General features: G+C 46.8%; 1 protein-coding gene across 4 annotated transcripts in view; it reads left to right on the forward strand.

Annotated features, from left to right (window-relative positions):
- Positions 1-17,906, forward strand: part of LOC146197730 (citron Rho-interacting kinase-like) — a 173,041-nt gene that overhangs the window by 40,507 nt on the left and 114,628 nt on the right. For all 4 annotated transcript variants that reach the window (XM_084599641.1, XM_084599644.1, XM_084599642.1 and 1 more), the window contains exons 13-17: positions 4,399-4,647; positions 7,222-7,389; positions 12,091-12,195; positions 15,317-15,372; positions 15,877-16,009. In XM_084599641.1, coding sequence (XP_084455767.1) covers positions 4,399-4,647; positions 7,222-7,389; positions 12,091-12,195; positions 15,317-15,372; positions 15,877-16,009 — 711 coding nt within the window. The remainder of the gene's footprint in view (positions 1-4,398; positions 4,648-7,221; positions 7,390-12,090; positions 12,196-15,316; positions 15,373-15,876; positions 16,010-17,906) is intronic.

The following is a 17,906-nucleotide window of genomic DNA, read 5'->3' on the forward strand; positions in this document are numbered from 1 at the left end:
CGAGGGCAAGACACCGCAACAGTGGTTCCAGCTGACACGCCAACCTCTGTAGACCCCACAAAAGAATGTGAGCTACAAAGTGAAGATCCTGTTTCCGGCATTATTACACAAACGGAAAGATTGAGTCATGCAATGCTGCAAGCACATATGGAGGGTGTAAGGTAGATGAAGAAAAGAACGATCCATCGAACAGCCTGGAAAAGTGATGGCCACTCTTTCGCAATCACAGAAAAAAAGAAAGGCCAGCGCGAAGAAAGAGCATACAGTTGAAACCCAGAGCGTTGTGTTGTGTCAAAGTGTGTGAATTGGGCCAGACCGTTGACGTCAAGGCAGTGCTTCTAGAACTTCGAGCTGCAGTTATGAACTTTGAGCACCGAGCTCACAAGTTTAAGCAGATGAACAAGATCAATACCGATCATGCTGATAGTTGAACGAAAACGTAAAACCTTCATGCTGGGAAGAAAGGCTCCAACCAGCATCTGGCGTCCAAGTCCTGCTCCCTCTCCGTGTCGTGCCAGCGTTTCCATATTGAATATATCACGCCCTACACAATGGGCACCAATATGACTGAGAGCAAGCAGGAGCTTTACGAAGTGAGCCTCAAACCAGATGTACAGCACGAACTGCATGAAACCATCAGTGCTGTGGGCATCAAGACTGTCATTCTTCCAGAAAATGCAGAACAGCTAAGTGAAAACTTTTCTTTCAAAGTAGCACGTCCCCTAGAAACAGTGCAAGTGGTGTCACAGCTAATACAAGAAGGGGCGGTGGTGCACTGGTCTCCGTTCAACAGAACCAGAACCTTGAACGTCGTGCAGCATTGACGAGGGCTCATGGCTACGATGACGTTGAAGCAGACTAGCGATGAATCTGATATCTCGAACAGTTAAAGACACCTAGGGGACCACAACACGAAACTGAAGCAGGTGCTGGATGAGCACTATGTACTTCCTGTCTACAGCTCTTACAACAGCATCCTGGACCCCATTCATCAGTTGCAGGTCTTCATCATAAGGGGTGCCACAGGCTGCGGGAAAATACCCAGATGCCACAGTACATACTGGACTCTTACATGAGCCGAGGGATTGATGTATTGTGGTCACTCAGCCCGACGAATCAGTGCAGTCGGTTGCTGGCCGTATAGCAGAAGAATACTCTGAAGAACTTGAACTCAGAGTGTGGGCTACAGTGTACGATTCGAATCTGTGCTGCCACACCCCCCCACTTGTTCTGCACTGTTGGTGTTGTTGTTGCGGCAGTTCGAAACTGGTCTTCATATTTCATGTCGTCATTGATGAGATTCACGAGCAAGATGTTAGTATCGATTTCATCGTGGTGGTCATCAGAAGCCATTGAGGTGACACCGTTCAAGCTTTGAGCTACCTCTCACCTCAGGGCGCGGAGCGTGTTGCAGATTTGAGCAGTAATTTGCAAACGGAATGAGGAGAAGGAGAAAGAAGAGGTTTCGGGCTGAAAGAACGCGCTCGCGGTAGAGACTGGGCGCCATGTTAGCATATCGATAGCTGGGGATCAAACGCATTCAGAGGCGTCTTGATGTCTGCCCTCCTTTTTCTGTAATGTCGTCACGATCTGACGGGCCATTTAGGAGTCAGGCACAAGCAAGTTCATTGCTCAGCTGTGGTGATCTTATGAGTGCTTTCTCACTTAAACGCGGCGTCATTTAATTTCTGTTGGCTGACGCAATGTGTGATGTCATGCACAGCGCGAGAAGCAGTGGTTCGCGACGGGTGAGGTGGCAGTGGCAGCTCAGCTGCACTTGGAGATGTGTGGACACGTGTAGAGGGCTCCGCATGTCCATTTGGCATGAAGTCAGAAGCAGGGCTATTGGGATTAGTGGGAAATCCTTGTGCGCATTAACGAGGCTTTGTGCTGTCGCATTGACACAATTGTCTCCCCAAATTATTGTGGCAAAGAAACCCAGGTGGTCGAAATTTCCGGAGTCCTCCACTACGGCGTTTCTCATAGCCTAAGTCGCTTTGGGACGTTAAACCCCACAAACCAACCAAACCAACCAGATTTTGCATTGTGTTGTAGTATAAGGCTTTCTACCCCTTTCCCATATTACTTGCTAATGAACTGTGCCCAGTAATTTGTATGTACAAGGTTAATGTGGTGATTTGAGCTCATTGTTTCGACAGCTCATTGACAGTTTCGTCACACACCATTTGATGCTCAAGTAGCCAAGTCTAAGTAGATTGGTTAAACGAAAAGCCTGTAAACTCTTTCCAAGCCACATTCACTGCAGAAGACTCCAGAGGACATTAGCTTTGTTAAGGAGAAATATCGGACAAAATGAACAATGTGAGACCATTAGTTAGTTCTCCATAGGACTTGGCTGAATAAAATCTGCCTGTTATGAACTGTTTCGCGTGTCCTTCACTTAACATGAACATTTGCTGTGGCGTAAACCACGGCCATCTCGCACATCCACGCAAAGGGGCTCATGAGGCAACTGCGAGGTTTTGTACTGTCAAGGAAAGAAAAAAAATAATGCAGCATGCTTCTGCACAAGAAAGTGCAATCCGTTCAGATGACTTTCTTGCACTATTGTGGAGTACTGTAAAGAAGCTGTCATGGGGGAGCACCCATCTTGTGAGAAAGCATCCTTGCCGGCCCGGAAAAGCCTAGAGCCTGCTCTGGTGTTGTCAGATCCTGGCATCGAGCGTGCATCATGTGCCACGTACTGTTTTCCGGAGACTCAAAGGCACATATGTGTGAAGTGCGCCTGCTGATTGGTTTGAGCTTAAAAACTCCAGGGCTGTATTGACGTCGCAGCACTCATTATCGTGGCCTATAGATTGACCAGATATCAGCGCTCATCACTTATGGTGTACTGAAAGGCGCATGGTTTGCTTGCTCGTGGAGTGGTTAGCAGCTATGCTGCAGATAGAGCAGGGCAGGAGGATGCTGGGTAGCTGCAGACTGCTTGGCGCAGGATAGAAGGCAAAAATAAAACACAGAAGAGTAAGAAAGATGAGACAGTGAAAACTACACCAGGGCTATCTTGGATAGGGCGAGCTGATTTTATGCTTTGTCATCAGATCATTTGGTGCATACTACAATAAATGCTCTAGTTACAATTTTCTCTCTCTAGCAGACTATTTGTTTTCAGGTATAATATATATTTGTACACAGACAGCATGCTCACATACCTTTTTAAAAAATGCACTTGTGTTAAAGCAAGCTTTCATTAAGACACATTTTTCGGTTTCTTCAGGTTTGCTTTGAAGGGCATTATTAAGCTCTGAACTTTTCTGCGAAATGAAATCATAGTCGGCTATTTTGTCGGTACTTGCTTCTGTTGCAACTGTCATCACTTTTCGGCCATTGTATATTGAGTCTGCTATGGTGCTTCCATTGTCTTAAGAAATGCCTATGCCATATTTAATGCTTACAACTTAGGATGATACCTGTGCTCTCTTGAAATTAAAGGTTGCCTGCTTGGTAGATAGCTACTCATGTAATAATTCCTTCAATAATGAGTTAGTAACTGCACCATTTTACATACCCTCCACCAAATAGCAAAGTTTGTTGTGGCTCTGAAATTGGCCCATGCTTTTGCTGATCTCATTCATTCTCATTGTTGCCCAACCGTGAAAACTTCACTGTTTTTACACTACGCCTTATTTTCTTCCCATGAGGGGACATGGTACAGTAGCCTTTTTTTTTTGCTTGCCCTAGAGATGGCTCGCAAAATGTAAAAGCTTTTATATGATAGCAGTGCTGCTTCACTGCCCCAAAACGCATCCTGGAGAGCAAAATTTACTTTTCTCTGGAGCAAGTCCTCAGCAGCTCTTTGCGTGTTCGCTGGGCAAGAGAAATGCCCAGCAGCTGTTACCTGGTTGCTGTGTTTTAAAGTAGGCAAATCAATTAAATAGTACCTCGGTGCAGTCATTTCAGCCAGCTGTTCTTCAAGACAATCTATAACTTCTGAATTAACACCTTATTCTTGAAGTGAATGTCTTGAAAGTTATAGTTATTAGCCTTTACAAACTAAATTTGGAGGAAAAAAAATTTACTGCAGTCTCGGTCATGTGACTTTTAACAGCAGCCAGTTAATTTCACTTGCTCAGGACACTTCTTTTTAAAAATTTTGTAGCTGGGACACCTAAGGTATAGCAAGTGTCTCGCATTGTACCTATCGTGTGCATGCGTTGTTTAGTACTTGCGAGCCCATTTACTCCTGATTCCAGAGTAGCAGTAACCAGGATGGTGGCTTCACAGCCGGGCATTGTGCTCAAAGACCAGTGGCAGTTTACTTTGGACTGCCCTCTGATCGCACAGTCTTACTACTCGTTCAACAAAAATCTCGAATTTGTGCCACCATATGAGGAGTGCTGAAGAGGTGTGAAACTGGCCTCAACTGTTGTGCCACAGGCTGTGTCCAAGCAGCAGCAGGCTGAAGAGGCCCTGTCAGCCTGCAGGGACGAGTGTGGCCGACATCAGGCGACCGTGTGCGCCTTGGAAAAGGAGGTGTCCTTTCTCAAGGGGCAGGTGTCTGCATCCATGGATAAAGCAGCGGTCACAGCACCCGCTGCTTGTTCACACTGTGCGGCCTCACAGGTAGAGCTCACGCGACTCACCGAGGAGAAGGCGCGGCTGGAGTGGGAAGCAACTGAACTGCGGGTGGGTTGTTGCTGTCCTTCCATTCCAACAAGCAATTGTGGAAAATTGAATGAGGAAGCCCTTTGGCACATTTTGCGCACATTTTATTGTGAAAGCAATACTACTCTAGGTTTCGAGCCTTCAGCGTAGCAAGGCGGTAGCCACGTCTTACCCACGTGACACTAGGGTGAGAACTGGGCTACCAACTCAAGTGGTCGGCGTAGCGCGGCGGTAGCCACGTCTTACCTACATGACGCTGTGACGTCACACCCCACGTGACGCACAGGCTGGCAGGAGCTGCCAACTTGGGTCTCTCGTTTCACATGGGACGGTTATGCCAGAATCAGCCTGCTAGGACCTGGCATTCACGTTACCCCTATAGGCCCCTAAGGCACGTTCATACGGCTTGGTTAAAGCGGGGCTTTATATGTGGGCTGAGGAAGAAGAAAAAGAGGAGAAGAAGAATGCTCGGTCACCCGCAGCTAATGTATTCGCTCAATATTCAGTTAAGCAGCATTGAACCCTTGTAGCTTTTTTTCTGCATACTTGTTCAGATGTTATGTGTTGCGCTGCTTTGAGAGGGTATTGCATGCTGTATCACTCCTTGTATGCAACTCTGCGGAAGCCATGCAATTACTGCACATGCTGGCGTGTATCACACCTTACTTCTCAGTGAAGGGCAAGACTAAAATGTGGTGCAGTGCAAAAAGAAATGCTAATCATTGCGTGTCGCATACTTGATCAGCTTATTCTTAGTATGCTGCTTATCTGTTCCTTCTTGTGCCCCGCCGTACAGTGGTTAGGGTGCTTGACTGCTATGCCCAAGGATGCAGGATCGAATCCCGGCTGTGGCGGCCACTGTTCAATGGAGGCGACAAGCCAGGCACCTGTGTTTTGTGTGATGTCAGTGCACATTAAAGAACCCCAGGCAGTCGAAATTTCTGGAGCCCTCCACTATGATGTATCTCATAGCCTGAGTCGCTTTGGGCAGATTTCATTTGGTCATTGAAACGGAGTGCAGAACACCATAGTGGAAGGGCAGGCCAAGGTTGCGGGTACAGTCGAACCTGGATATATCGAACTCGAAGGGGATCGCGAAATAGTTCGATATGTCGATAATTCGATATACAGAAATCAGCTTGTGACGGCACTTACGATGCGAAAAATTGATACCGTATTTGTCGCGTAATCAACCCACTCGCATAATGAACCCACCCTCCACTTTTGCACCGAGAATTTGAAAAAAAAAAAAGATGCGTTAAGGCCAACTCACTCACATGCAAGCGATTGAGCGATCTCAGCGACGAGCAGCAGTGACAGAGCGAAAAACTTCCATCTTGTTGGAACTGTGAGAGCACGCCGCAGCAGCTCAAAACAAGGCTTCTGTGTCGCGGCGGCAGAAATCACCAGCGTTTTCGCTTGCATGTCGCAGTCTCATCCACAGCTCAGTTCTTGGCAGCGTGCCAAGATGCTGCGCATCGATAACGATAACGTCCGGGCGCGTTTATCTTTTTATAGCTCCTCCGGTGGCGGGGAGCGAACTTGGCAGAGTGCCCGTGATGGCTTGATTGCACAAGCCTGGTTCGATTTATCACGCCGCGCTTGGGGCAGGCATCATGATCGCAGCAGCTGGCCGCATCCTTTCGTTGATTCATACATGCAAGGATAAACAACTCCCGCAAAAAAAAAAAAAATCTGCCGCTTCTTAACGTTTGAACAGCGCAATGTTAAGAAATAATAACTCACAAAAACAAAACAAAAAAAAGACTTGGAGAGCTGCCGCTTTTTAACGTCCGCAGGCGCCATAGTCACGTCAGCCGCCACGCGCAGAGGGTTCGCAACACACGCTGGAGAAAGCGTTCGACACCTGTCTGAAAACGGGCTGAGCTGGCTTGGCGCATGCATAGCGCGTGCTAAAGGGGAGAGATAGCTTGGCAAAAGGATGGGCACACCCACGCACATGGCTTGCAAACGTCATGTGTTGGCGCGCGGGAAACGATAATTGCAGATGCCTTTGGGGAATGGGTGCGGCGCGGCGCTGCCCAGACCAGCCGTCGCCGAACTGTCCCCTCTCATTCCTTCCGCGAGTGGCTTGAAAACGTCATGCGGCAAACCGCCAAGGGTGATACGATCGTCTTTGGGGAAGGCACACTTTCCAGTGCTTGGTACGGAGTTCGATATATCGAACGACCGGTGAAATTAAGTTCGATATATGACGCGGCTTTCCTATACTTTAACATGGGATTTTCAAGAGGATATTCCGTGACTTCAATATAACCAAAATTCAATATATCCGGGTTCGATATAACCGAGTTCGACTGTATATGCAATGTGGAGAAAGCAGTTTAATGACCACATTCACAAGCTTTAAAGCTTAAATGGAATAATGTGCTCAAGAAGTATGGCTAGACATTTTTTTTTAAATACACAGCGCAACAAACATAGGACGAACCTGTAGACTGAAACAGCGCTGTTCTCGTCTACTCGCTTGTCTTATGTTTGTTGCGCTGTGTATTTTTTTAAAAATGATGCACCAACTAGCTCAACTCTCAGTTCTATGGCTAGACATGATTCCTGTTTCACCTTTTCTGGCAGTGTCATCACCAGCGGCTTCTGGAGGCCTGGGAAACCCAGCGCACGCAAGATAACAAGCTGCAGCGTGATGCCAGTGGCCTGCAATCGGTTGTGGCTCGTCTCGAAGGGGTTGTCAGCACTGTGGAGGCCTCCTGCTCAGAGAACGCAGCTGCTGCTGCGCCTCAGCAGGTTTGTGTGGGGCCTTGCATTTATCTTTGAGTCTCACTTTTAATGCGTAAGCTTTACGTGGCTATGTTTGAGAAGTTTGTCAGCAGAACTTTGTCAGCAGGATTGCGCTGAACTGAGCGGCAAATAATTAGAGCCAATTAAGTCAGTCGGGTATCAAAATAACCAGTTGGAGTAATGGAAACGTCTAAAGTGATCACATGGTACCTCGAGACTTCCGGTGTGACCTATGAGGACGTGAGAATAGTGACAGTTATGTCGACGTCGGGATGTGACGTCGCTGTGTTCTGAGAGCACTGCAGAATCTGCAGTGGAGAAATGCGAAAGCCTGAGTGTTGCTGCTACACATGGTACATTGTGCGCCCCTTGTTGAATGCAATCAGCGTTCCGTTGAACGCATCAAAGTTCACCGCGTCCTATAATTGGTTTACAGGAAAGGAAAGGTGCAGTATCTGTCACTCGTAGAATCTCGCTGACACATCTCGTGGAGAAATCTCGCCGACGCGAGATTTTCACCATGAGCTTAGAAAGGTCTTCGCCTTTAAAAAATAAAAGAACATGCGTAGCTTGCTACACAATGTCGTCAGCGACGCAGCTGCCAGAGTAAAATCTCGGTGATACGAATCCGTTTGATACGAACTCGTGAAATTCCCCGGCCGGAGTGCATGGTATACAATGAGCAAAAGTTTGGATGTTCCGAACACTCCCCTGCTTCATTACAGATGATACGAATGTGCAAACTGCGACCACAACCTTGAGCACTAAGCACTGATCGCACATCGTCGACTCCGCGATCGCCATGCGCGCTGTATGCATGCTTCACAAGCAGTTTGCGGTGACGTGTGGTGCACATTTCGCCGACGTCACGATTGCCTGTCGGATTCACGCCACAAAGTTTTCAGCAATGCATGGTCCATAAATCCCAGATGTCGGAACCGCAGCAAGTGGTGGTGGTGTATGCGGTGGGCGCGCACGGACCGCACATCGCGGTGCGCCAGCAGCTTGCGGCACCCCGCATAGCCACATGTCGCCATCTCCTGTCGTGCTGTACACGCCGAGAGAAGTACGCGGAGGCGGGCAAACAGCCAACTGCCAGCCTCGCGACCGTTTTGCACGATGCAAGAAGTTGCAGCGGCGCACGCAGCAGGCACGCACAGGACTTCGCGACCACTAGTCACGCTGTACGCATCGTGAGCAGTCTGCGGCGCTGCGCGGCAGGCACGTTGCCATCTCTTGTCATGCTGTATGTGCCGCGAGAAGTACACAGAGGCACGTGGCCGGCATGTCGTCGACGTTGCAACTGCCTGTTGCACTGTGTGCGCCGCGAGTGGCGAGCTGTGACCACGCGACCGTAATAAACCTTCTCGGACGTCAACATATCTACGCGACTGCATTTCCCATGCTTCTGCATAATGATTTTTTTTCATCTTGATTATATGATAGTTCGAATGATACAAATTATTTTATTTGGTATTTGCTGTTTCGTCTGCAGTGTACAGTGTTTATCGAAAGTTCAGGGCCAGGAGGTTTGCTTCTGAGCCATAGTGCATGGCTTGTGATGCATTTCCAATGCTCCGAAGCTCCTGAAAGTAAGATTTTTCGCCCTGTCCTCTCCAAGGGGGAGGTCCTTCATTAATGCTAAGGGAGAGCCACTACAGGGCTTAGAAGTATTAGAAGCACACCCCTTGGGCTGTAAACTTCGAACAAAAGACTGGGTACCTCCCAACTAGCCCAGCTCTTCTTGTCCCACTGTACTGAGCACTAAGAACTTGCAATTTGCTTGCATTTGGTTTCATCAAGATGCAAACTGTCATGTATAGGTTTTGCATGGGCAAATAGTTTCCCAGTGCATTACCGTATTTACTCGCATAATGCTTGCACTTTTTTCCATGGGAAATTGATGCTAAGTTGGGGGGTGCGATAATTATGCGGGGAAAATTTTGAGCAAATGTTTTGGAGGGCTAAAAGCAAATTTAAATAGGTGTGAATCGGGATTCTTAGGTCAGCTTTTGTAAATATAACCATAACATTTTCATGCAGAACTTACCCTTGTTATCAAAGTACAGAGTCGCCAAAAGCACTAATTGCTAAAGCACTTTATTTACCGCACGCAGCCTCATCATCACTTCCCGCGTTCCGTAGTATAATGCTCACAGCAGACCATACAGTTCTACTCTCGATTAGAGGCTTCATCCGAGTCCGTATCGACACAGCAATCGCTGTCTCCAGTAGCGCACTATGCAGAATTCGTTGATGTCGAAAAGCCTGCTAGTAGCGCGGTTGCTATGCTGTAGCCCGTACTCGAAAACTTTCAGCTTAAAAGCAGCTGTATAACTTGCGTACCGCCCCACCATGATGCAGCACCAAGAAAACACGGTAGACGGTGGAACAAAGCAAGTAACACGGACGCAACGAAGGAACAAGGACATTGAAACGCGGAGACACCTCCCAAAATGGCGACTATGAGCATCATGAAGGTAAAAAAAACGAAAACAAAAAAACAAGCATAACCGATGATGATGATATACCCAAGCACGCTATCGCCGCCTGGTAGCGCGTGCACACAACGAGGCCAGCTAGGTTCAGTAGCGCTCCAAAGATGGTGCTGGTTAATACTAGCAGACGACTCTCGCAGTGGTAATATTGGTAGTGCTATGATTATGCGAGGAAAAAAAAAAAGATTTTTTACGGCCAATGTTGGAGGTACGAGCATTACGCGAATGCGAGCATTATGTGAGTAAATATGATACAGTCGAACCTGGATATATTGAACTCAAAGGGGACCAGAAATTGGCTTGAGACGCCACTTGCAATCATGAAAAATGATACTGTATTTGTCGCGTAATCAACCCACTCGCATAAGGAACCCACTCCCCACTTTTGCCTCTGAGAATTTTGAAAAAAAAAAAAAAAAAAAAACCTTTCGGTGGCGTATCCCTCCGTTTCGTTTCGACCGTCGCATCCACAGCTCATTTATTGGCAGCGCGCCAAGATGCTGCGCAGCGATAACGTCACGGCGTGTTTATATTTTGACTATACTTTTGATGTTAGCTCCTGCGGTGGCAGGGAGCGAACTTGGCGTAGTGCCCATGATAGCTTGATTGCGCAAGCCTGCTTCGATTTATCATGCGGCGCTTGGGGCAGGCTTAGTCCACTGCCAGAAAATTATTGGCAAGCGTGATAGCTGCAAATGCCGTTTGAAGCGAACAATGCTAAAAGCCGGTGTCATGATCGCAGCTGACTGCATGCTTTCGTTGATTCATAGATGCAAGAATGAACAGCTCCGGCAAAAAAAAAAAAAAATCTGCCACTTCTCAACCTCTGCAGCTGCCATGTCTGCAGCCGCCATATCTTACGCTGCGCCACACGTTCAGCAAAAGTAAGGACGACTCTCGCAAAAAAAAATTGCTGTTTCTTAACGTCCGCAGCCGCCATAGCATACGCTGCGTCGCACATTCAGTACGACGGCAGGGATGAATGACTCTCGCAAAAGAAAAAAAAAGTTGTTTCTTAGCGTCCACAGCCGCTGTAGCTTACACACGTTCAGCACGACGACACAGATGTGCATCGCGTGTCAGCCGCCGCGCGCAGAGCGTTCACAACACATACTGGAGAAGTGTCTGCTACGGACTGAGCCAGCACCTCCTGGCTGAGCTGGCTTGTCCGCGCATGCGTAATGTGTGCTGCTGTGAACAAAGATTGGGAAAGAGAGACGAAGGGAACAAATAAAGCTCGGCAGAAGAGTGGGCACACCCTTGCGCTTCGCCCCATCACGTTTTTCCCCTTTTCTGAACACCACGGCTGCATTGGTTCTCTCTCGTTCCTTCACGCACATGGCTTGCAAACGTCACGTGCTGGCGCGCGGCAAACGATCACTGCAGATCCGTGCACCTTTGGGGAAAGGGCGCGGCGCTGCCCTAGACCAGCTGTTGCTGAACTGTGCCCTCTCATTCCTTCCGTGCGTGGCTTGAAAACGCCACACAGCAAATGGCCGAGGGTGATGCGATCGTCTTTGGGGAAGACGCACTATCCAATGCGTGGTGCAGAGTTCGATATATCGAACGACCGGTGAAATTGAATTCGATATGCAACGCAGCTTTCCTATACTTTAAATGGGATTTTCAAGGGGATATTCCGTGAGTTCGATAAAACCAAAATTCGAATTATCTGGGTTCGTCTGTATTCGTTGAGTGTGACCAAGGCTTGGACACTTTTGGGGCACAGTTCATTCTAGATTGTTTGCATGGTTTGTGCAGCTGTGTGCAGTGACCACTCGTGTGTTGTGATGTGCAGCTTGGTACAAACAATATCACAGACACAGTGCTGAGACTAGTAATTTCTTTAAAACACAAGAGTTCTCAAATGCATTGCTTTGCAGGCATTGGAAAGTTGGACTTGGTGAAATTGAGGCACCTTTGCAGCATAACTCTAAATCTGGCTGTCCCTGTTGCTGCTGAAAGATAATTGGAGTGGTGAAGTTAGCAGCTGACGGGCTACAAGATAGAGCCTTGGTGCGAGCCAGTCAGAATCAGAGTGCCACTAATATTCCAGACAGGGTGTGGCTGAATTTGTTTTTTGTTTGTGTCTCTCCCCTCTCTTCCCACCTTGTGCTCCTTTAGGCTTGCGTAATAGACTGCTTCTAGGTTTTGTGTTTTATTGCTGTTTCACTGCTCTCTCAATATTCTCTCCGCCTGCCTCTCTCAGCTTTTGGTCAAGCAAGGGGAAGAACTGAACACCTTGCGCAAGAGAAACTGTGCTCTGGAAGAGGCCAACGCCCACTACATGAAAGAAATTGAGAAACTGAACACTGTAAGTTTCCTTGGCTTGTCTTTAGCTCCTTGCTGTAGCTGTCCCTTTTATCCTGCTATAGTACTATATTTACTCGAATGTAACACGAGATACAGTCAACTACCGATTTTTCGGACCCTGCGAAAATGTCCAAAAAATCGGGCAGTACGAAAAAACAAATGTGCCGCAAAAAGGTAATCTATTGGTTACTATTGAGGCCAGAAAAAGTGGCGAATCTTTATCATGGTCCGCTTCCGTGCTAGCAGGTCCGCCTGAATTTCAGTGAGAGTCGTGTCGCCATAAGCCAACGAAAGTGTTGCGACCGCCCGCTTCGGCTAGCACCCCGCCGGGGTGGCGCAGTGGTTACGGTGCTCGACTACTGTTCCCAAGGACGCGGGATCGAATCCTGGTCTCGGCGGCAGCTTTTCGATGGAGGCGAAAAGCAAGGCGCCCGTGTGCTGTGCGATGTCAGTGCACGTTAAAGAACCCCAGGTGGTCGAAATTTCCGGAGTCCTCCACTACGGCGTCTCTCATAGCCTGAGTCGCTTTGGGACATTAAACCCCAGAAACCACAAACTACAACCACCACATTTCACCTTCAAAATTTGGTAGGCGTAGTAAAAAAAAATCCAATATTCTGAAAGCAATAATCCTAGTTCAGTATCACTACTTTAGATAAATGATTACGATGATACCAATATGAATGACCCAACTCCAGCAGATAATGAGAAAAAGGGTCACAAACATAGGCTAAAATGCTTGGGAGGATTAGGGTCTACCCTGCTCCCTTAATTAAGGCAAGGGGTAGACTAGGAGGAAGCCTTTTTGAAATCCAAAGTTGTGACATTTCTAAAGCACAATTGCCGGTACGCGGCAAAAGTGCATGCATATTATGGTGGCACGAAGGAAATTCATCTGTGGCCATTGCGAGAGCCACCATGCGTGCTCGTGGATCAGAGAATGAGAGGGCAGCACCCCTCGGCACATCATTGCATTCTGCTACGATGCAGCCCATCGTTGGTTGTGAACAAAGAATGTGAACAGGCACTAGTGCTTCTGCACTTATTGGTTCCCATGACGCGCTGCGCGCATGGAAATGGTTGGAGGCGTAGCTGCATCATGCGAGCTCTCCTATGAAGGGCCTGTGAACCATGTCACAAGCTCAGCCCACATGCTCTCTTATAGTGTGTAGATTTTTTTATGCTTGTTTGGTCCTGTGCGCTCGTATCACTGTACTGGTGAGATTGTATTAGCACTGGCAATAAGGTGAATTCTGCATGTAAGCACATGGAGCTTAATTTGGAAATTTCTTGGCGGTTTCTGGATGTGACTCTCACTCTTGTGAATGAATCAAAGCATTTCAAAAATTTTCTTGTACTACAACTCTTATGAGCTTCAATGCTTAAAGGCTCAGATCAGTCAATATTGTTGATGCGCTCACAAGAAAGTATTGCTTCCTCAGCTGCTCCTTCCTTTGCTGTTCAAAAGCAACATTTAGGAATCCTTTCTCAGGGCTGAATACGGCCGACTAGATGTGCAAGCACTAACTGCTCTCTCTTGCCAAATCGGCAGCACTTGGGTGGAGTTCCTCTGCCAGCGTTGCTTTCTTAGCTTTGCGGAGGAATGTGTAAGGGATGACGTCACTTGCGTTTATTGCTGAGCTGGCACTTCTCAATCATGAATACTCTCACTCCATTTTGCCAGTGATGCGAAACTTAGTACCCCTTCAGTATAAATAAAGAAAGGCAAGAAATACTATCTGGGGGCTTTACGTTCAATGGTATGTTCTTTGCATATTGTGCAAACTTTTTTCATATAGCATTTGTTTGTTTCTCACCCTGGAGGTTTTAAATATGCTGTAAAGATGAAGCTTAGATGTAGGGTTGATAACAATCTGTTTTACTACAGTTTCAGTAAGAATCTGAACGTGCCTACTCCATTAGACAAACTTTTGCCACAAGGATATTCATAATGCTCCAAAGGGAAAATTTTGCTTTGAAACAGTTTTCTCTTTTACAAAAGCAAGAACATCTGCTACGAAGCGGGATTTCTTCTGCTAAAGAAACTTGAAATTCCTGCTATTCTTCTGCTACAAAAGCTACTACACGGTTCTTTTGTCAGCTCTACCACTGCATTATTGAGCTTTCTGAAACAAAAAAGTTATAATTGTGTAAAGGTTCAGGTTCTTTTGCTACAGTTTGCACCATCCTGATTAAACGACTATCCTCATGTGACAAATCGCATTTATTTCTTTTTTCAGAAGCATCTTGTAACTGTGCACATGGTCAGAGTTTTCGTCGCATTGGAACAAAGAATACTGGCTTGCATCCAATATCGTGCCTGTTTTCATTTCCAACTTTTTGTTTCTGTATTATGATATGTACCACTATGGAGATGTAGCTTCCCAATAGGCATCTTGCCATAGCTATTTGCAGGTGGCATAGTGATTTGCAAGTGCCCACTAGTACAGGAATCTGCTTGGCTGGTTCTTGAAAGCACGCGATATTGCTGGGCACGCCCTTGTATTAGGTACCATCAGGACCAGGAGGCATATACCCTAGCTGTCTTGGCTGTCCCTGTGCTGTTTCTTTGTTCTGACACTAGAAAGGGCATTAACCTGCCCGAGCAAGCTCATGCTCAAGTTTTTGGTATGCTTCATCTCGCAAGTGGGTTGCAGCGGTATGGATCTTATGATGATATGAGCCTATCAGAACGGTGCATGCTGCTTAAACATGTTTCTTCACTATCATCATCCGGTGAATAGAGGCTCCATGACCTAATATAGACATCAGACAGTGGGGCAATGCCATGTTTAGCACATATGGTGCACCACCTTGCAGCAGGCCTCCGCAGTACTGTGCTCATGCGCTCTTTTTGTGCTAATGTAGCCAGTGAATGAAACTATTGTTGCAGTTTCCTTTGTTTGAAAATAGTTGATCAGATGTTTGAAAGGCCAATTGCTGTGCTTCTGCAGACTTGATTGGACAAGATAGGGTTCATAAGGCAGCAAAGAACTTGTGAGAACTTGTAAGCATTTATCACTTCCCATTCACTCTCCATGGCCAGCTTTCTAGCCGGAAACGAAAAATGTTCTGTATTTCTAGCTTCCTTGCACTGCCCTGTTCAATTTTTTTCTGTGCAGGAGCTTCAGCAGCAGCTTACCAAGAAGGTCTGCACTGAAGTGAATGGGACCAAGGCGTGAGTTTCCAGACCACTGTGTTGGCTCAAACTATTGTGGCACCTTGCAATATGCACCCGCTTTTGTGGGAAGTTATTTACGTAAAAAAAAAAAAAAATGTAACAGCAACAAGTGTGCAAAACGAATGTGTAGCTATAGCTTATGTGCAAAGTTGAATTAACATGTTTATTTTTGCCGGTTTCCTTCATTCCAAGCAGCAGTGACGGCTTTGTGACGGTACTGATGCGGCCAATTGACAAAACATAGCGCAGCAGTAAGTTGCTGTGCTGCCAATATCACCTGCACGGTTGTGCCTGGCTTGCTGATGGTTTAAAACTGGAAGAAGGGCTAAGAAAAGCTAAATATGAGAGCACTGCTTCAGAGGAAAAATGCATCATTCCAGAGCCAGCATAGAAGGAGACGTCCTGCTGGGTGCTGCAGTGGACCAAGTGGCATTGGGAGTGCCAAAGAGCTGCATTCTTCCTCAGTTTGTGCAATGCTTGATGACGATTGGCCTGTTGCAGGCCATCCTTGGAGGCCGAGCACCAGGCCCTGCTGGAGTCCAGCAAGGCCCTGGAGGCCCAGCTTGCCAAGACGCGCGAATTCCTCTCCACCAGTCGCTCTCGCTGTGCAGAGCTGCAGGTGCAGCTGCGCAAGGTAAGGCCTCTCCTGGCTCAAAATGGCAGGGAGATCGAGACTTGTTAGTTTGACTGTTTGAGCAACCTTGATCATTCTTCTTTCACATGTAAAAAAAAATGAGAGCCAGAAATGATAGAACAGTGATTAAGAAACTTGGTTAAGGTACTTACGGTGACTACGAAAGGTGCAGGTTCAGCCCATTTTCAAATGTGTATTGCTTCAAACCACAGTGTCTCCTGCATTCAGGCTTTTGCAAGGTGCTAGTCTCCCAAAGGCTGGCATTGCTCTTTCACTAGACCTTTTTATATCAGTCATATTTTTCTCAACTTCTTATTTTGGGCCTAGCATGGGTTTTGTGCACAATATTTCATGCATTTATTTTAATCACATCATAATAAAATTTGGCATGCATAGTCTTTATAAACTATGTAATATGCACCTATTGTGTAGGTTTTATTGCAATCAGTAATATTTTTAAGACTCAAATGACTTGAAGTATTCAGGTGCCAAGCTACTCTGGGTGATGCACCAGACATAAAATTCTGTCAAAATGGGACATGCTAATGACAATAATGTTGTGTAGTTGTGCACAACATAGTGCCAGAGACAATAAAAACTAATTTTCACTGCACTCTATATTCTACTACCATGCCCAGCAGCTGCACAAGCAACCACTGTTTATTACTTATCCATAACATTCAGAACTCGAAAGTATTGAGCTATCTTAGATCTAAAAACAGATTTAGAATGGAAAGCTCATGTTCATGATCCTTAATAAGCATTTCTGCTCTCAGCTTTGTCAGGGCATGAATGAAAATTACAAATGTAAAAGGAAGTTGCAGTTGCAAATGCACACCTAGTAGCAGTGATTCTCTCTCGCCACATCGTGGGATGTTATGACTGCTGTGGGCAGTTGTAAAAGGACTGTTGTTGCAGCTTGGGCTTCCACACTGCCGAACCAGAAACAGAGTTCTTGCTGCAGCATGGAGCACATGAATTTCGACGGAATTTGATAAGCTGATAGTGCTTTGTTGCAGCGCACTTTCCGGCATGATATTCCTTTAGTATTCTCTGGTGATGCATGACAGCGGCTGCAGCAATGAAGGCAGCTGTCATTTTATTTTTCAGTGCTTTGGTGATTCGCACAAAATCGACACCACACTGTGCTGGTGTGGTCTGACCACAAAGGTTTAGTTAAAGCGGGAGCACGTACAGTAAACCCTCGTTAACACGAACTCGCATATCTCGAAAAATTGGTTAAGTCGAAAATTTTCCACGCCGCGCTTTCACCTCCCATGGGTGCTATGTATTAGCTCCCGTATCTCGAAGCATTTTTCGGGCGTAATGCAGAAGGGCCGAAGGCAAAGGTCATCACCGAAAGGTGATAGGGGCTCCGAGTGAGTGCTTTGTTCTTTTACTAAGTGCCGAAAGCAGTCACGTTCAAAGAGCAAATACAAAATTCCCGCGGACACAGTCGTTTTTTACCTTGGGAGCAGTCACGTGAGTGCCGATTGCGCGCGGAGGCTGATGGGTCATACCGGCAAGAGCGATTTAGTGATTGTGTGGTTCTGTTTCGTCGCACTATGTGCTCGAAGTGTTGACTGATTTTTGTTGTGTATGTGGTGTCCGCAACGCTTGCTCCGCAACTAAGTTGAATGCAGCGGCTGCGACCAACGACTTATGCGACGTGTTAGCAGCTCGAGGACGCTTTTGTCGGGCCGATTGCCAACGCGAAGTGGGCAAGCATTACCCAGTTCTTCCTATAATGTTGAGTTATTCCTGAGAATTCTTTTCCGTTTATTACAAAAGCTCCCTTTGTGCAGTGGAGCGTTGACAGATGCGACGGGCCAAGGGCCACCAAAGCATTTTCGCTCCCCGCTGCCGCACTCAGGTTCTGGCTTTGTAGAAAATTTCG

Source organism: Amblyomma maculatum, chromosome 3 (genome assembly GCF_055883805.1).
Source record: "Amblyomma maculatum isolate TAMU_Amacu chromosome 3, ASM5588380v1, whole genome shotgun sequence".
Taxonomy (NCBI): domain Eukaryota; kingdom Metazoa; phylum Arthropoda; class Arachnida; order Ixodida; family Ixodidae; genus Amblyomma; species Amblyomma maculatum.